General features: G+C 36.3%; 2 protein-coding genes across 2 annotated transcripts; both read right to left on the bottom strand.

Moving 5' to 3' along the window:
* Nucleotides 1-759: 759 nt before the first annotated feature.
* Nucleotides 760-13,895, bottom strand: LOC124437177 (sodium-dependent neutral amino acid transporter B(0)AT3-like). The gene is given in 13 exon segments (XM_046987185.1): nt 760-1,370; nt 1,558-1,717; nt 2,408-2,567; nt 2,651-2,731; nt 2,734-2,851; nt 3,081-3,171; nt 4,248-4,455; nt 5,468-5,565; nt 6,678-7,173; nt 7,270-7,620; nt 8,491-8,712; nt 13,171-13,533; nt 13,595-13,895. Coding segments are annotated over 12 exon segments (2,487 nt in total). The 5' UTR covers nt 13,391-13,533; nt 13,595-13,895; the 3' UTR covers nt 760-1,088.
* Nucleotides 13,896-15,655: 1,760 nt separating this feature from the next.
* Nucleotides 15,656-18,972, bottom strand: LOC124435831. Its single transcript, XM_046985781.1, has 2 exons — nt 18,953-18,972; nt 15,656-16,905 (listed from the first exon to the last, which is right to left on the bottom strand). Exon 2 carries the CDS (start codon nt 16,888-16,890, stop codon nt 16,123-16,125), a length of 768 nt encoding a protein of 255 aa, XP_046841737.1. The 5' UTR covers nt 16,891-16,905; nt 18,953-18,972; the 3' UTR covers nt 15,656-16,122.
* Between the last annotated feature and the right edge of the window lie 1,873 nt (nt 18,973-20,845).

Raw genomic sequence — 20,845 nt, 5'->3', positions numbered from 1 at the left:
CAAGTCGTTAACCACTGGCTTTGCCATTCGAAGCGCAATAAGTTATGTGGTTTTATTAAATGTAACTTGACATTATATCTTCTCCATTAAACCGTAAGAATTTCATCAAGATTGTACTTACTTAAGACGGCAACAGACCGAGATCAGCACGTCACGCACATCAACTATTTCAAACTTCCAAGGACAGACTTTAACATGCCTTAACCAGCTACTTTTTTCATTTATGGTTCCTGCATGTTTATAAAAGCCCTTTTCCAAAAACGTAATCAGCCAGATTGTCAAGATAGGGACATAATTAAAATTGCTCTTTATATGTTAGCCTGCTTTGGGCATGCTCTATTTGAGCCAATGAAATTACTTTCTTTCGTGTAAGAAGCGGGACATTTTACTCGAACTTTGTCATCTCGAGGCAAAACACAAGCGATTCAAAGGAGATATTGCGAAGTCGATCTATCTTTAACATTTATCTATAAGTTTTGTCTTATTAAGCAAGAATAGGGTTCAGTGCCCAAATAATTCACTGGCACTGGCAGAACAGATTGAATGTTTATCAAAGTCGCTGGCTTCAAGCCAGATACGCACAGTTTGAATCCTTACTTTCATTACTTGTCGGAGTCAGCTGAATATGACAACGTCACCGTCACATACTGTTTAAAAACAAATAAAACAGTCATTGACTATAAATACAACCTAATGCAAGTTTTACCCTCATAAATGTTAAAAGGATTTTTACTTCGCCGGCAAATAACGCTTAGAGAGTTTATCGTGTTGTCCTTTATTATTACACTTTTCATACTGTGCAATGTCAACTAGTAGCGTGGCAAGGCGTAAGTTCAGGTCCTGCTATATAAATTTCAGAGCATCGTTATTCATTTTGCTAAAAAAAACTCTGTTTTTTTTGCAATGTGGATTATGTGATGTAAATTACCATAGCAAAGCTATGGAAGCAGGTTTTCCAATCTACGCCACTGGTGTCAATATTAAGATATAAATGTGCTTTACAAGTTGCAAATCTATTTCGATGATCCAAAAAATAGTCTCTCAAAGAAAATATCAATTTATGAGTAGACCTCGTCTCGAAGTTATGTCTAAAAAATAGTTTCACCCGATTCGCTTTGTCGCTGAGTGTTTCCGTTTACTTCATGATGTTTTCCATTTGTTTCCACATGTTTTGAGCCACAGTTCACTACCAGTGTTTCTGTAGCTTCTGTCGATGAATCAATGGCCAGCGGGGTATTTGGTACTATCCATGTTGCCACACCGAGGCATTGCAGCATAGCGACGACAGGTATGATCACTATCGGTATCATTGTCATTGTTATACCAAGAGCGATGGCCCAAGGTGGAAAAGTTGGCTCGATCATCTTTCCCTTGTGGAACATAAAGAAATACAGTTAAAATTTCATACGACCCTAAACTCCCCCCTCCTAGCCTTATTCATTCATGCCAACAATCTTGATATCCTTACAGTTTCTTTTCCTTTACATTCTGGGGACTGGGGCCGACCTTCATGGTGTAAAAAATCATGTACGCGAGCGATATAGTTGTCTCACTTACATCTCTTGTCCAAGCGTCATACGTCAATTCCTCTCTGGCCATTTTATTGACGGACAGTATAAGTATGGTCAGTATTATACTTGGTGATATAAACATCCAACACACTTTCCACCAAATTCCAGGAGGCGAACCATTCATACATCTAATGTCATTGCTAAACCTGGAAAATATCAAAATGAACACCATTTGATGAGAGAAGCAAAATATTCAACTTGAGATTAAAGGTAAAGTTTTCCTGTAGACAGTGATGTAACCAACCAGCTCATCGAGCCTGTTATGCAAATTTTCTTTGTTCTCTCATTGAAAAAATAATCGCCAGTAGCTTACATGGTAGGACTCAAGCTTGCGGGCTGGCTACAGCGTGTAGACAAGATCATGCTTTTAAAAAAAATCAACTGTCTTTGTTTACCGCAATGCTTTGCGCGTTTATATCTTAATAATTAAAATTTGTCATCCGTGAAAGTCTTGTGGAATTTCAAATAGTTTGTATGGCTCGCTACCAAGGACCTTGTTGTTTCATTGCAAGCGGTAATGCTCTGTTTTTTGGCTTGTGATTTTGAAAAGGAACATCTTGTAAGATAAGCGTGCAGTACACTATGGTTGACAAAGAGTCTAACAAAAATCTTTGCCCCATTTCCTGATTTGCTTGAACATCATTCTTGAAATGTATATTATAACTGACGTGATAAAACGTCATTTTCTGCAAATTCACAATATGGTTCTTCCAATCAGAAAAATTAGAAATGCAAATAGGCGCAGAGACTTTATACAAAGCAGTTATATAAAAAAATTCAACCAAACTAAATTGCATTCATATAACTGCTGCCTTTGTACGTCGTAAAATTCCCACCTGTTGAATCCATAGAGCCACGTCACTGATAAGAATTCAAAAATGGCGATCACAAGGAGAGACATGTTCGCCGAGAACTTATCAAATAACTGAACAACATAACTGCCCGAATCCAGCACCATACTCAGACCGAGCAAAAAGCAAATGAGACATATCCCGCCTAGTTGGTTTGTAAAAAATAAGATATTTAAAATGTCAAGCTCTCTCTTTAATTTTCATTGAATCAAGTGCGCTCGAACAGACCTGATAGAAATTCAATCCTGACTTTATCCAAGCGCTTTAAATCCGCTAACGAGGCTGCCACACTTTCCAATCCACCAAAAGACTGTCTATTCCCAAAGTGAGACACATGAGAAAAAACAATACCGACCATATTGGAGCTGCCGGCATGGTGCTTATTGCTTCAGAAAACGCAATGAATACAAGTCCAGGACCCACTGCGGCCTGAAAAATGAGGAATTCGTTAATCGTTACTCATCTATAGGATATTCATGTGCGTATAAAGACCGTGTTAGGATTCATATTAGTAGGATAGCAATGTATTCTGCATGCACTGATAGAATTGTTCATCAATGACCCGCTTTCTAATGACGTCATTTGTAAGGTGATTCTTATCAGATCTTATTTGTTTTGAACAGTATTGAAGGAGGCCTCGAATTTACCAGAATTTTACCCTTTTTAAGTAATCATCAAATTTACAAGGCCTTGTGGTGGTATTGCTTGCCAAGTTGGCTGCTTCACATTTTTGTACGTTCACCGTGGCCCTAGATAAAAATCAAGTAATTTAATTGGTCAAAAATAGTCACGTCACACGTCAGTCAAACTCAAACATAAGCAACATGTTCTCATGGAAGACGGACATGTTTAATTTCGTGCAAGATTATATCCGATTTGAAACGAATTATACAAGAATTTGGATGGCAAGTAATCAAATAGCCGAGCCAAGGAAGAGCTAAACAAACATTTGATAATTAAAAATAAGAAAGTGTACGAAAGGTGAGCGCTTTACTTTAAAATATCGAGAAGAAATATTCATATTCTAGATTTTATATGTTCGAAGCTTGAACCTTCCCTTTTCTGTTCGCGTTTGCTGTTGTTACGAATTGTGGCATTAGTATTATCTATATTTATTTCGCTTTGCTTCTTGAGCAAGATCAACTATTCCGTCTAAATAATCTGGGATTTAGCCGTAGGTCAGTAGGCCAAATATATTTGGTGGTTTTATCGCATACTGTAATAAATATAGGTGTGATTTTGGAATACAATTTTCACGAAGTGACATAGGACATGATTTCGTGAGGGGACGGGAGCCAAAAGCTCTGAGAACTTCGTGCATTCAACAATACGAAGAGAAAATGTCGGTTGGGGGCAGTAGTAGTACTAAGTTACTTTGATTTTATATTCTAGATTTGAGTAAAAAGTACTAAGAATTCTTCTAAAACGCTTGAAGTAGAAAGCAAAAGTACTGTGTATTCTTCAAAGGTATGGCCACATGTCCTACTTCGATTTGATAAAAACTATACTCGGAATGTTTACAACAACATCAGTCTTGTTTACCGCAAAATAAACCGCACTATGATTATAAAAAAATTAAAACAAAAATTTAAAACAAACATTTACAACACCCAGAACTCACCCACTTTGCTAAAATAGTGAAATAGCTACAAAAGCTCATGAAGTAATCATAAAAGTAATAAAAAACGCTGCTTCACAATGAAAATAACAAAGTAAAACTTTTTTCGCACATCAATAGTCTGTCAAAAATATAGTCCGATGCTTGGTCACTCCTCAGAATTAAAACTCAAGGAGGAGGAGGAATGACATTTCATACTTCACTAACCTATATCCTAAAATGGAGAAAACGACAAACGATGCAAAAAGTGACGTTCCTGAATTAACCAATGAAACCGTAATGGCGTCCTTTAGCGTGTTTTGATTGGATGGATTGTAACTGGCGAAGGCGAGGATGCAGCCAAATGCCAATCCAGTTGAATAAAAGATTTGCGAGGCAGCCTCCATCCAGATCAAGGATCGCGCAATTTTTCCCACTAAAATAACAGATTACTCGTTAAATGACACTAACCCAATTGTTATTACTTTAAAATGGAGAAAAGTATCTGTGTTTCCATATTTGACAAGCAATTTCATAATGAAAATCACTGTAAAACATAAATTTCATAAAAGGTGTACTATGGTTAGTTGTTTCTACGACGGATTTTAACGAACGAGTATTTGTTGGACACAGGAATGAAGATGTGCGCGTCGTAACTGTCGTTCAATGATTTGCTCTATCAAATAGACGAAATAAAATACATCATATTTTATTCAACGGATCTGTTAGCTTATTTATCCTCAATATCTTTCATGTGATGGCCTTTTTGGCAACAATTGTGGGATTTGTTTTTGTACATGCATCTCGCGTTTCGTAAATGAATAATGATAAAAATATTGCATACAAATCATGAGAACCTTTGAGATTTTTGTGATCTGAACAAGAACTGCATCAAATACTTGTCAAGTTGTAACATATTTGATTTCGTTGTAATGATTGTGAAATGGCAAAAATGCAAGTGCTTAAAACACTTGAATTACAATATTGTTCATAATACTTAAAACATGAATACACAATTGTGTATTTAATACTTCTCTTCTTTTTCCCTTTTTTATAAGTTTCCTATTAGCCATGTGAATTCAGAATTTGATTGACTAATACAGCTTTTACCTCAATAATAATTTTTATACTAATATTTAATACCAGTTGCTATGAGATTTTTCCCTCTAAGTATGCAACATATAAAGGTATCTTTACTAAATCCATTAAGTCTATCCATAGAATTAGTCCAAGTTCAAACAACTGTTGGACAGGGAAGTCTGTAAATCATTTACCTTTGTTTGTATTCAGCCTTAGCATTTTACAGTTAGACTCTGCCTGGTCAATAGCATCTTCCAATTGTCTTTTTACTATAATGATCTATGAAATAGTGGCACTGCAGCATATTCCAGAAACATTTTGCTATCCGATTATCTCTTCATGTTTTCAGCAAATTGATCAGAACAAACTCTTCTCTACTTCAAGGGCTCTCGTTGGGGGTGATCGTTTCTTCATAGTATCTGCCCACTGAGTAAAAAGAGCAGAATCTTTTTTCGCGTCAGGGAAACTATTTTGCAAACAGATTTACGGTTTCACACATTAACAAATAAGTGGAAAAGTATGTTTATATTTAAAAACAAAAATAGGAAAACATCAGTCGGATTTTATCGCTCAGGCTTCAAGTTCAATTGCTTTTCAATTTTTGATGAACTAACAAAACAAATATCTCACCTGTGAAAGCGACATGTTCCTTTTTGTGGGCACTATGATAGCCAACAATTGAATGATTGAAGTGTTTGCATTTTAAAACAAATGCAAAAAAAGATATCGTGTTTGTTTTTGAAAAATGCTGTATAATTAGCTATAGACATCAGGGAGAGGTCCTGAATATAATTTTTCTGCAAAGCGATCATTTCAGCGAAAATAAGTCATTGGACACCATTTTTTTGGCATCAGGTCCCAGTCCACTTAGCCGCTCCAGTTATTATAGAACTCAATGATTGTAACTGGCAAATGCGAGGATGCAACCAAATGCCAATCCCGTTGAATAAAAGATTTGCGAGGCTGCTTCCATCAAGATCACAGAATCGCGCAGTTTTTCCCACTAAAAAAGCAGACTACTCATTGAGTGGAATTATCTCAATTTTTTATTACTTTAAAATGGCGGAATCTTTTTATTGCACAATGGCTAAAGTTGTTTATTGGTATTTTTTATGTCGACCATGCCGGTGGACTTTCAGTAAAAAAATATAATTACGTATTACTGTTTTCAGATGAATGGGATTGAACGGAAAATGAGGAATACAGCTATGAAAAAGAAATGTGTTGTTGTCAAAACATTGAATCTATATTACTATAGTTTTCCACTAATTTTGATTCAGGTGTCAATTATTTAACGGCGAAATTGTATACCGCTATCTGTTTGGCTTTAACTCTGTGTATGTATACTCTCAAAATTGTCAATAAGCCGAGAAGCAAAGCTCGTAATGACGTTTAGTCTCTTATGTATGTCATAGACACTTAAGTTTTCTTTATATAATGCATTGCCAAATTGACATATTAACAACTGGCAAAAATTGTCGTCTTAACTTTTTGTCGATTGGATTCAACTACTTGATTTTCGCCATGCCTTAGAGGTTCGCTATTTTGTATGTGTGTCTACCAGGTTATTGCTCTTGCCATAGAATCTTTAGACTCTCGACAGCATTTCTCTCCAGAGGAGTCAAGGAACTGTCTTTCGTTTCCACGATCTTTCTGGCTCCATTTTCGAATTCCATCGAGTGGATAATCTTGGCATCAGGTCCGAGGTAACTTGCCGTCTCCGGATGACGTCGAATCACTTCGTCAAAAACACACCGGACGTCAGCCAAGTCCACATCGCTTCGTTGTAACGCTTTAGTAACCGAGTCCAGTTCAGAGAGAACTTTTTTGAGCTCCTGTAATTGAGTATTCTCTCTTGGAGTTGGCATGCGATCCAATAACTCCAAATTTTCATCGAAATTGAAAAGATGAGGCATAAGCTCGAAGTATCTGTTCAGCATATTCGCAGTTGAGCTCCATCGCGTCACATTCATAGTGCAGGGAGTCAAGATCGTATGCTTCCGCAGTTCGCCGGCCAATTTCAAACTTTTGAGTTTCACCATCAAAGAATTAACTTTCCAATGCATCCTCGAACCTTCCATGAATTTCATCATAGCAAGATGGAAGCGGTGCGAAGCGCAGCCGACAAATGGCTAGCCACAAAAGTTGCTCAAAGCTTTGTTTGTCTCACAATTGTCTCCGATAATGCAAATGATATTTTCCAGTGATTTTCGATAAACAGAAAGGACCCACTCCAGAAAGTCTTTGTGAACTTGAGCGGTAAATCCAGTTTCTTCGCCCATAGGACTAAAAGCCAGTAAAGCCGTCGAATATCCCTCTGTTGCTTTCGCGTCAGGATAGCTGGCGAAAACAGCAACAAAATGAGTGCTCTTTTCCGTCCACCCGTCGATAACGAGAGCAAATTTATCAGGCAATGTATCGCACAGCTTCCGTTCAACATATTTCACAACCACTTCCATGTACTTCTTCAGCGTGTTGGTGGATATCGGACTTAGGGTTGTGTATTTACGGGTCAATGGGTCTGTCACAAACGAAAAAGGTTTCAGGCCCATACATACCCATTAAAGCTACGAATAGATATTCCTGGATGTAGTGGTGGTGGTGGAGGTTGAAGTTTCGAGCGTCGTCTGTCCTTTTTCTAGCTTCCAATCCGGATGCTGAGAATTCAGATGGTTCGCGAGATTTGTCCATCCGGTGCCCTTCTTTTGTTTTAACGTCTTTCCACAAGTGCACTCCCATTCTCCAGGCTTTGCTTCTTTAAAGTATGTTTGTATCTTTGCCTTGCTGGCCATATTTCGTCCGAATGAATTCAACCAACACTGTCACCAGCAACGAATTACAATGATAAAAAAGCAACTGACTCAGCGATTACGTTACAGGAAGAGGTATCAAGTTCAATCGATATTTGCTCTTCGCAGCTAGCGCTTTAGAAATGTCTGACGGGAAGCTATAGGATGAGTCAGTTCTCGGCTCGGTGGCTTATGATTCGCTAACGCAAGCAGCGAGATGGCAGGATCGAATCGAGTCAGCTGACTTGTGAGCAGTGACCATTGACCTTTGATGGAGCTGCTGTGACAAGACAAAAGTAGTTTCAATGTAAAAAAAAAGAAAAAAAGCAGTCAATGCCAATCAATTAATTTTAATTGGAGGTGCGCCCAATCAATTAATTGGTTACAAATAATTGCAATTAATTGAAACTCAATTAATTTTTGACAACCCTTGTTAGCCTCATTTGATTCGTACTTGGAAGTTTTCGTGGTCGAAGTGTAAAATCGTAGTTTGAATTTTTTATTTTATTGCTTAACAATGGTCAGTTATTATATAAGAAATGTATAACTGCACTTTAATTTAGGCTTAATTATTTTCCATAAGACACCAGTTTCAGGTTAAAAGGTTAGATAATACAAACACCACGTCAGCACGATGCTATAGTAACTTCCCGTGAGGATGCAAACCACCACGGAGGCAAGACCGACCCCACCCATATAGGGGGATATCATGCTCCAAGCGATTAGAGATCCTTTTTTTAATCTTTGACCGACGCTGAGCTCGAGGTAGAGCAGCGGAATTCCTTCGATAATCAGCATTATTATGTACGGAAGTAGGAATGCACCTAAATCAAACACGAGGGAATACCAAGTGTTAGAAATTATTTGGAGGGTGGGTTGGTATCCTAATGTATAAGATACATTTTACTGTCTTCAGTTTCTTTTGTGTTACTCATTAGAAACTGAAGCTAAAGTGTTAAAGATGGCAATGAAATATGGACCTGAAAATCTACAAGATTTTTTTAAAACTTGGCTTGTCATAAAGCATGATACAATTTAGAAATTTACAGGCTGGCTTGATGACGTTTTTAATGTAGGCTCAAACTTGGACTAGTCTGCCTCGGTCCCGTCAACTCTAATAAATTTAAATATTTTACTGTAATTGTAATGTTCTCATATCGTTGTTATGGGAAATTTACAATGTTGATTACATTGCTAATACATGCCTATAGAGCCAAATTAAGATTACATTACAGTCTTGTATGTTTTATCCATGGGGATAAAGCATTATATTTGATATTTTGTTTTTTTATGCATCCCTTGAGAAGTTCGAGAGAAATTCAAAACTTTCACTGTTTCATATGATTTTCATCCAATGAGAGAATTAACGAGGTTGGTTAGCTGAGCTATCTGAAGTCATGTGGTGGTTTGTAGAACCTTTGCATTTGATTCTTTAGTTTGAAAATAAAGTTATCGGAATTAAAAGTCATCTCCTTGTTACCTCAACTTAATGGCTTATAAGGTTACTCAACACCTTAATATTAGCAAAGTAAGTCAACACCTTAATATTAGTAAGGTAAGTCAACACCTAAATATTAGTAAGGTAAGTCAACACCTAAATATTAGCAAGGTTAGTCGACACCTAAATATTAGTAAGGTAAGTCAACACCTAAATATTAGTAAGGTAAGTCAACACCTAAATATTAGTAAGGTAAGTCAACACCTTAATATTAGCAAGGTAAGTCAACACCTAAATATTAGTAAGGTAAGTCGACACCTTACCAGGGTGAACGAAATGCAAAAAAAAATCACGAGACGTAATTAAGCGCATGCATAGTGTAATCTAGATGTAATATGTTTGTCAACAAAAGACATGCTCTCCTGTGTAGCTCAAACCGTTGCCACTGTGTGTTGAAATATCAAAGCCTAGCATAAGGAGTTATGTAGCCTACGTAACCGTGTGACAAAACGGTTTTTTCACCATTCTGGACAGTTGAAAATTGCCCGGGATGGAAATATGGCGATCGAATTGATATTGTAACATAACCATTGTCTCAGAGTCAAAATTCCAAAGTATCATTAATCAAATGACAAAATTAATATAAATTTTCAATCAATATAAACGCAGTGTGTACTTCTTTGCAAGCAACCATCCATAATAGAAACATTATTCGATCTCGAAATTATGTTTTGAACAAAACGAGTACGGTTTCCCCAAGGTCATCATTATGATTTTGGCGTGCATTTGCCGTTAGATTGCACTGTGCGTGATATGATGTACATATGACCAATGAGTGCAGTAACACCATTTCAAGAGACTGGTGTTGAACTTTTTTAATTAGTGATCAAAAATTAGACAATAAATTCCTTTACTATTGTAATGGAGATGAGATTTGGTCGATACATTTTCAATGGCCATATGGGAAGCATTTCATAAGCAGATAACCTACTTGAACTGTAGAAATTTGAGGAGTCGTCCTCGGTTGTTGAAGGGCGTCTCTAGCAATGTGGTTATACAAACACATCAAAATGACAAAATATAGGAGTAAAAACTTTTATCGGTTTTTTAGTTCTTTGTTGTTGATACTTTCCAAGTGAACTTATCAGCAGATAATGCTGTAGAGTCTTGAAGCAAGTAATGCTGAAAAATTTTATTTTTGCATCGATGCCGGTGTGTTGCCATAGTGTGACAATGAATTTAGTTAATTAACATCCCATTGCGACTTTTCATGTTGTATGCATGTACTTTGTACTGCATTAATTAACGAACGTTCGTTCTTTTATCATATTCCTGGAATCGAATATTGAGAAAAGTAATGGTTACATAATTCCCGCTTTCCGTTCACCGTTGGCAGGAAGCCATTTTCCCGCGTTTTCACGAAACGGAATGTTATGTGCAAATAAACATGGGCAAATCATCATCTTGAGCAAATAAACCATAAGGATTTAGACTGGCCATGCTAATTGATAAGCACCATGCGGTTTATCAAATGGCAAATGTCGGCAGTGCAATTATTTTAATATAATCAAATCCAAATTGTTCTTTTCTAAGCAGCAGGGCTCATTGTCATTTTATTTGTTCCAAGCCTATCAGTAAATATGTTTGTTTTATGCTTGTGGCATCCCGCGCAGTCGTAAAAAGCTGCGACTTTCGACCGAAACAAGCAAGAACAGAAATTGCTCTTAAAAGCCTTCATAATTCCGTTGTTGTTTGACTTGTATACATTTCGAGGCAATTTTATTTGTGCATACGAGATGCAGACTAATTTCTCTTTGCCATAACTTTTACCTAAATCATGCTTATACAATGTTTACTGTGTGCGGTCCGTCGGGTTCGTCAAATAAACATCATTCCATACACCTATTAAGAAGCGAGCCGTCGCATGCAAAGTCGTTAGGTAACTACTTATTATGTAATCACTTCAGTTCACATGTTTGTGAGGCATTCTTTTTAATATTTTCGGAGCAAGTCTTCCCAAATTATTTTCCCGTAAATTTAATTTAATGTTTAATGACCCAACACGATCCGATAAACTGTATGTAAACATTGTAAATAGGATTCATTATAATCGCATACATGTGTACAAAAAATGAACTTAGGCTGAGTTGTTTTGAAACTGTTTTTCCTCCGTTACAAAATTACTACAAAAGGGAGGATGCTGTAGATGCTAAGAAAACACAAAATTGAAATTACAACGATATTTGGTAATTTCTTATGTTTAGTATTGCCGCTAATATGGTTTGGGAGATAAAGGGAAAGATTAATCGTCACCGAAATGACGACATTGCCAAACTCTTGACACTTCCATCGCAGCAAAATGAGAAACAGGCTTCAATGTCTGTATAATGTAATGTAGTAAGACGAAATAATTTATTTGTGAAGTTGTAAGAACAGGATGTTATTGTCCATTCAACCGAGCCAAGGCACTTTGACTTAAAACGCGCCGTTGTCATCAACAAATTCGTCATAATGTTCATGTGCCAATATTGCAGAATAGAGCAAACAATCATAACAACGGATGTCAACGATTTTCCAATCAATTTCACATTCAATGTAGAACACAAACTGTGACTTCGTACATGCAATTGATTGCCATTGAAATAAACTATGCGTAGGCTGCATTTCTAATTCAAAATCTCAGCTCAGCTTCTTTTTTTTAAAGTCTTGGCTTGGAATATTCTAGATTTTTCAAGATGATCAAATAGTCTTTATTTCATTTGTTTCAGTATTTCTTGAGGATTATAAGTATATAACAAGGGGTAGTATTAGTCATGCTATACTCCGTGTTCTTTTTATTCACTTTAAGTTTATGCGTATCCATTTAGTATTTGTTGATGATCTTAAAACAATGTGAACGTAATTAAGAAATATGTGGAATTCCACCGGTACACATGCCTTATTTCCCTACTAAAATTGCCCTTGAAATACACTTTTTTCAAAGCCTGTCGGTCATGAATTTCAACGTCTATCTTGTGGTTCATTTTTAGGATCAGTGCACAACTCAAATCATCATTGCTATACACGCTCTAACGGCAATGAGGATTGCCTACAGTTTGTTTGCCTATAGTTTTGAAAGTCAACGTCACGAGTCACTAAATTTCTCCGGGTCGAACGTAATCAAATTGTTTCACCGTACTGTTGTGTGACTTCGAACTTTCAAGAGTTTTAAAAGAAATCAAGAACTGTATTTAACGTGGATAAAATATGAGTGTAGACACTGAAAATTCTTGATGTTCTTTCCTTTATGTTACTGGTTCTTGATTCAGTATCCTCGGTCAAAACATTGACAACTTTAATGTCCTTTGCCTCGTCTAACTATAGTCTTCTACTATCTCTAGTGAAAGTATTAAGAAATCATCTACTCACATTGTTATGAAAATTTGAATGAAGCTCCTGACTATTCTTAACGTCCTTATCTTCGTCTCACAATTTATTGACTATTCTCAATTAAAACATTAAAAAATCGAGTACTTTTTAATGCTATAAAAATTTGAATGAAACCCTGACTATCCCGTCCTATCATTTGTCTCACTAGTCATTGACTATCCTCAGTCAACACGTTTAAAGATCAAGAACTATTTAAATATTATTAATGTGTGAATGGAATCGCAGACAGCCTTAACCTCTTTTTTGTGATATTCAGCTATCTACTTACTTCGTATAATGTGTTGCTTTTTCCATTTCATATAACATAAGATACATATTCCTATTCGTGTATTAGTATTCCAAAAAAGGAGTCACCAAGGTAATAATTTCAGCATACTTTTGCTATCATTTTACACACACATATAACCTAACCTACCTCCGCCGTTGCTGTAGCATAAACCGGGGAATCGCCAGATATTTCCAAGGCCAACTGCGAATCCGATGGTTGCAAGAAGAAATTGAGCTTTGTTGTCCCAGGTTTCTCGATCATTCTGCTTCGATGTGCTCTCCAGCACAAACCTACTTCGCGAATCTGTTGGCGAAGAAGGAACAGTGGCTTGTTCGCCGGTTAAGGCTTGATGTAAGGTATCACCCATCTTGTCAACGCCTGTCGCTTGCTTTCAAATCAAATACTTACACAGTCCGTGTGAAGTTTGCTATACGACAAAATTTAGTCGGTTTTTTCGACCAGGTGTGAATGTTCTAAACCGGTAGCTCTGATGCTTCTCGCTGGTTTCTGCTGTATAATGCGTAAGGTTTAGCGCGTATTGTTTATGTCAATTGAGTTTCAATCACTTTACCTCTTTGTGAGCGCTGGAGGTGAGAACGACAATGGCACAGCTTCGTATTCAGGAAACGTGCGCAGGGATTGGAATTCAAAATGAGCTCTTCAAATCAAATTGCTCTAGCGATTGTGTACAATACAATCAGCGGCCATAACAGCTTGACTCGATCGAGTCGATCTTGGTTTTACATGAAATGCACGAGTATTTTGCATTGGCGAGCGTTCCAAAGACACTCCTGTCGATAGCGTGCTCTAAAATCATAGAGTCGTATGAATAATGTGTGACTTGCAAATAAATTCAACTTCACTTTGCAAGACATTCCACATCAAGGCACTCGACAGGGCCGCCCATTACAAGTTTGACGTTGTTAAGAAACAGCAAAGAAGGAATGGTTAGCTAGTGTATGATGCCGAGCATTGCCAAAGAATACGGAGTGCACACCCTTGTTGTTTGTCACCAAAACATGTTTGTGTAATGTTTGCCAAATTAATGTGTCTCCTTGTGAATTATCTCTGCACGATTGGTATGATCCTGGGTCGTTCTGACCGTTCTGTGCCTGCAAGGTACCTGTCGTAAGCCTGTGTCGTATAAAGCCTGTAGCAATTAATGTTACAGTTGTTGAAACTTTTATAAAAGCCGCTAGTCGGCAAAAACAACTACAACGCATTTTTCGACTTTTATGGAAATTCATTAATTCTTAAGCGTTTTTATTTAAAAAAACGTCTCATTTTGATAAGAGCAGTCAATACATGGCACGAGAGGTGTTTTGTAAAAAGATCTTTGTTCACTTTGCCAAAAAGAACGAAAATCCTGAACTTTAGCCAAAAACCTTCTAAACTTGTTTAAACGTTTGGAAAACCACATTTGCTTTTGAAACGATTCAATATGGTGGATCGAAACGTTTCAATTTAAAGTCAAATTTTTATGCATTACCCAAAAGAGCATGGTCGCTATGAAAAGCAGACAAGTCGACGACAATGTCAGCTTGATAAAATAACTGTTGGGTAATTGACGGATGTGGTAGGATCACTGGACTGCAAACATCTGGAGTAAAGCCTGTGATCGGTCGAAAGGTCGTCAGGAGACATCAAGGAGTGAAATGATATATTTGTTTACACTTGTTAAGAAAATCCCCCGGTGTTCAGGGAATGCATGACACAAACAAAAGTTGTTTTCTGTGTTTATTAGACGTTATTTTTAAAGTCAGAAGTACACCGATATGTAGTATTGTAATGTGTTCCTTGTTTATATGTTCACAAGTCACAACATGCATTATGATTGACTTCAGTTTGCATTAAAATATCCCATTATATCCAAGCTAAGGCTTGGAAATTTGTCCACGTCATCATGTGTTCAATTTTTAAATTCAAACTGCTGCATATATCGTGGGTTGTTTTTCGTTTATGTTTTACTTGAGTATCAACAATTTAACAATTCCATAAAATGACTCCATGCAGGCATTTATCATGCGTATTTAACATATATTTAATTATTTTTTCATTTTAATTACTTAGATTTCATACTTCAACTCTATCAATTACACTAAAAACAGTTGACAATTTTATAACTTAAAGCTGAGAGCAGTATATTGAAGTTTTCGTTATCTTTCTAAATGATTTTCAAAGAGTTGTGTATTATCAGATATGTTGAAATATGTATTCACAAGGCGATAGAAAATTGAAGAACTGATGAAATATTAAAAACAACTTATACAGAAAACTTCCATAAAGTAATACGCATTAAATTTCAAATTGTTTGAGAATGGAAGCAAGTCTATGAAAAGCAATATTCTTCCATCTTTCGTCATCTGATTTGAACAAAAGTTTTGAACAAAACAAAAGCAATTGGGATGTGTCCTAAGCTTTCCAAGGAAAGGAAAAGATATATAAGAGTGAATTGAGAAATAACCAATTTCTATCGGTCGTCAGACTTAAAAAATGATATATGTTAGGGAGCTTAAATAGAGTCAGCATGTTGCACTGGTGACGTCAAAGACCATTTAAGTAATAAACTGTGGGTTGTGTGAAAAACGGCATTTTGTCTCCCCTGTCGCTGACAACGTATCAAAAACACCACTTTTAAAATCTTACTGTTATTTCAAAAATAGGCAACTTGTGAAGGCAAATAGACTAAAAGAAACAACATAATTAGCTTTTGTATGCAAATAATGAGCAGTAAATTGACATGCGGTACTTCATGTAATGCATGACTGAGTCTATTCATCATGCTTTAAGGCTAGACGTACAGGCGGCAGCAAATTGTTCTTCACTTTCTCAAAAAATTTAGGGATTGTCTGGTGCCTCTTCTCTCGTTTGATCTCATCTATTTTGCTTGTGAACCATTCATGCACATAGTTCATGTCTGATGCATCGTCGGGAATGGAGTTGATGGCGCTTCGAATGGCTGGTAACGAAGCATCAAATATTTTAAGTTGCCCCAATATATTATCACATCTACCCTTGATGATTTCATAGTGAATTGCACTATAATCGTTACTCTCCGTTTCATCATCGGGATCGCTGTTGTACTGCTTTAAATCCGTTTCAAGGATTTGAAAAGAAACCTGCTATCTTCTCCAAGCCTTTGATGAAATTTGATAGGGCAGGTATAAGATTGTCCTGGACAATGGATGCGGCCTCTTGATTTACTTCTCTGTTCTTTATTGCAGCAACCGCTCCAGCAAACGATTTCTTTGCTTTATTAGCGAAAATTCGCGGGGCAATAAGATTTAAGATTGGTACAAAAGTCATGATGGTTGCTAAGTTGCTTTTCTTACGAAAGTCCTCGTTAAGTTTCCTCATCTTTTCATCATATTCTTTGTTAAGCTCCTTTAGTTCAAAAAGCACTGCGTCTGCCTTTTGCTTACGCTTGTTCAAGGTAATCAAGATGTCTTCGTGCATTTTTAAAATAGTCTGCGCGAGTGCTTCGTTCTTTTCTATTTCACTGCGTAAGTGAGACAAGATTGTGTGCCAATTTTCAAATGATAAAAACTTGTAGTGCTCCAGACAATCCCTAACTGAGAGCAAAAACTCTTTCACAATCGGTAGGTTAGCGCGCAGATATACGATTGCGTCCTTTGTTGTTTCTTCCCTGATATCTTTGAATTTCTCAGCGATGTCAAACATACCTACAACATCAGGAACGCCATTATTGCCACCCGTAATGCTACTGACTTTCGTCTCGTTGAAGAGTGATGCCAATGATGAGCAAAAAATTTTCATATGGTCCGGCATGTTTTCGAGATCATTTAAGAGCAAATTGATTTCGTGGTCAGTGCGATTAACGGCCATAACATCATTTTCTTGTGCCATGGTTGATTTCTTGCCCTGTCAAAAAAAAGGAATTAATAACAAATTAATGACAGAGTCTTCGTCAAGACATGCGGAAAATGTAGTAGAAATGTAGAAAATAACGAATTAAGGACCATAAAATTGAAAGGAATACAGTAATTTAGGATGACAATATTGGCATATGGACTACAAAAATTAGTTGTGCGTACAAAGAAAAAAGAAATATTGTTTGGATCATTTCGAGGATCAGGTAGAAAGCGTGAACTATAAATTTTTAGTATAATTTTTGAACGCCTTTTGTTGAGGAATATTAAATATGGCACATGAAAAGGACAATTAGATTGATAAAACATCTTATCCGAAAAATGAACATCGGATTGCTATGGCTGCGGCCGAAGGAGAGAAAGCCAGTCAGTTGAATGATGTGTGTTGGAAACGCAAAATCAGGCAAAGAATTTCTATAAGAAGTACCAGGGGCGGATCTAGGATTTTTCAAACATCAATCATAAAACGTCGGAGGCTCTCCGCACATAGGAGGGGGGTCTGAGGCATTCTCCCCTGAGAAATTTTGAATTTCAGAGCCTTGAAAATGCCATTTCCAGCGTTTTAGAGCAATACTAAATGTATTTTGTGGGCCTCGTTTTTGCGTAAAAACAACACATTTTGCTTACGTTTTTTTTCAAAAAAAAATGAAGTGAACAATACTTGAATGTTTTGCCAAATATTTAGGCTCATTATCATGCCAAATATATGGCTCATTAGCATGTCTAGGAACGTAAAATTCATTTTACAATAATGCTATTCAAAAACAGATATAGTGTTGAAAAATTTCTACCAAGTTGTCAGGCATAGACCCCCCAAGAGACCCCCATTCAAACCTCTATGTAATGAGTTCAGTTAGAAATTTGGTACTACAAGGGACAGTTCATAGATATAGAAAAGCTCAGACTTCAAACCAGGTAAGTTTATTGTAACCCTTCACCCATCTCCACATCAGTGCCAGCAAATTCACTTTTTGAGAAAAAACTCAAAATTTTTTTCTGCCAAAGATTAAGCAAAAATTATCAGAGTGAAAATTTGCAGTTAAGGACAGCTTAATGCCATAAATGTTTATTAGGCATTTCACTAGACTATTATCTTCTGTAAGTATATGCAAGGTGTGCTATATAGCAATCACTAGTAGCATTGTATTTGCAAATACAAACAGAATGTAACCAAAATGTCTTTAATTATATAATTATATGAATGTTGAAATTGGTTCATGTGTCATGCTTACTGGTTATGATAAATATCTTTTCATAAGATCAAAGCTTGTTTAAATGTAAATCTGAAATAATTTAGTTTAGAAATTATAATGATCTTCAGAAAAATTACCTAGTGATCATGAAAAACACTTTGCAGTTTTGTCAAATTTCAAGGTTTATCTGCATACATAGAAAGACATTTTTACTTTATAGAAAATGCTTTTCATACATCAATAGCCCTTTGGAATTTATGGCAGACTTTCTGGTATGAGCCCTAGATTAACACACCTTTACATCTCTACATGAGGTGTTCAGTTAGAAAAGGGGACAATATGTGACATGGGACAACATTTCATGTATGTGAAATACTCAGGTTTAATACCATTCCAGTCAAATTGTCAAAATAAAAAGCTTCATGCATCAGAAGAATCAAAATCACAAGTTATAGTAAACGGCTTCTCATGTAATCAATGTTAGTTTTCTCAAATTTTAAACAATATGTAGTGTAACTGTCCAATGATTGAATGATCAATGATCATAAACTGAAAAGCCCCAAACATTTGTTTGTGATAAAGTAAATAATAGTATGGCGCCTTATGGCTACAGATTTTTTGTCCATTGAAATATATTTGCAGGAATGTAGGATTTCGCTGCCATATAACGGCCACGATTCCCCAAGAACTAAAGAAATCATAGCTAAAAGTCCATCGGCAACAACAATTTTAGAAGCATCAATCTGCTTACCATACGCCATATTGACATAAATCGCATCACACACTCGCATAAATTGACTTTGATATATTACATTCATGCATACACTTCACTTCTCCTTTACTTACGATTTTGGATGTAAATTTCTGCTGATAAAACTCAAAACAATGTTGGCTTTCTTTTGAACATCAATGAATGAAATGTCGCTCGCGAGATCGTCTTTGCCAAGCATTTACAATTTATCCATAAATTTTTCCCCCTCTTGAAAAAATTCACTTTCGACAGCACACATTCATGTCAATATATGAATTTGTAAAAGATTTCCATGAATTCCATTTGATTGTAGTTTAGTTTCTATCATGCTTATAAAAATTACTATGAAACGATCAAACATTCAATTCAGACAGTGAGCTTGACTATGTTAGTTCAGTTGGCTATCAGTCGAAATCCGTCAAACCAATCACAATAAAACAAAAATTCAAATGAACCAATTGTAAGATAGCAATTGGACTCCCTTATACGTCCGGCCACCCCTATTATCAGTCGAGACCATTCCAGACTGTCCACTGATCTGGCCATTGACCAATAAAATAAGCGTTTTTGGCGTTCATAGACTCCTTTATCCGTCAAACCAGTAAAGCCACCCCGCTTATCAGTCGGTTATTCCAGGTCAATTAAAATTCAACTGATCTGGTTACCAACGAGATATTCATTGGATTAGCATTAGTTTTCAATAATAAATAAAGCTGGATTTTTATCACGAAATAAATGCGATAATAAAGTAAGAATAATTAATGTTTTTAATTAATATGAATAGGTAATTTTTGAATTTCAAACGTCAGTCGCGCGACGGATTTGACATACTCTACATCCGCCCCTGGATATAAGGGATGTAGATATAAAAATTTGTCAGCGAAATTGTCCTTAAAATAAGTTGTTATTCGCACGTGGTTGTAGTTTGTAAATGTTACACAACACTCTTTGCAGCTACAATTTAGCGGTTCACTAGGGCCTTGAGAGAACTGTTTGGGAGATAAATGTTTGACTTGTATTCGCTTTAGGTTTTGCTTTGTCTGCCATTCTGCAAATCAGAAATTTAAAATAAATATTATGACGTGGCATCAGAGCACTCCTCATGCAAATAGATATCGTATGACGTGTTATAAAATAAAGTTTTTTGCCTTGTGACGACTGATCATGACTGCTGGGTTGGGATAAAACACAGATACTGATGGCACGGAGACGGATGAGGGGATGAAACACGGATGAAGTGATAAAACATGGATGAAGGGATGAAACATGGATGAAGGAATAAAACACAGATAAAGGGATAAAATACGGATGAAGAGCTAAAACGTGGATAAGGAAATAAAAACAGGATCTTCTTAAAATTTTATTTCTTTTCATGTGGCGGTGTCTACCAAAATTATCATAAAAATGTATTGCATCAACATTGTGTGCTTTTCTTTGGATTGTAAAAGAAAAAATTGTAGGAAAGTAAAAGCAAAATATTTCGAAACATCTCTCAAAAAATGCTTCTAAAGAATTTATTTTGCATGTGAATATAGTTACCATATAAGCTCTCTGCCAAAGACATTATCTAGACATTGTTTTTCTGCCTAAGAAAGTGTCTCTATAATGTCTCAAGTGATCATTATTTAACTGTCACCTCTATTAAAGAATGAGTATCAGGGTCATGCTTTGCGCGCTTAATGTATATGTTTTTAAATGGGAATTTTCGTGCACTTAAGAAATCCGATGCGTATTCAGTACTGGTTTTGTTTCGTTTATCAACTAATGTGACCATATTTATTTATAGGAAGAATTTACGGTTGATAGTTTGACTGCTGCTACGATATTCACGTCGTATTTATAAGCTGTACTTATGTACTTAAATCAAACATATTACAGAGGCCATTTTCGGGGTCCCTTAAAATGGCCAATCAAGCGCGCAAACCTTTTACAATGTTCCAAACATAATTTTTTATTGTTTTGAAACCGTATTAAGCGGTCAGGTAAAG

Source organism: Xenia sp. Carnegie-2017, unplaced genomic scaffold, assembly GCF_021976095.1.
Source record: "Xenia sp. Carnegie-2017 unplaced genomic scaffold, XeniaSp_v1 HiC_scaffold_16, whole genome shotgun sequence".
Taxonomy (NCBI): domain Eukaryota; kingdom Metazoa; phylum Cnidaria; class Anthozoa; order Malacalcyonacea; family Xeniidae; genus Xenia; species Xenia sp. Carnegie-2017.
The sequence above is the reverse complement of the archived record's forward strand: the minus strand, read 5'-3'. Positions and strand labels throughout refer to the sequence as shown.

What these genes read in the sequence shown, in the direction of transcription:
- LOC124435831 (XM_046985781.1), bottom strand. Translation starts at nt 16,890, where the DNA reads ATGGCACAAGAAAATGATGTTATGGCCGTTAATCGCACTGACCACGAA.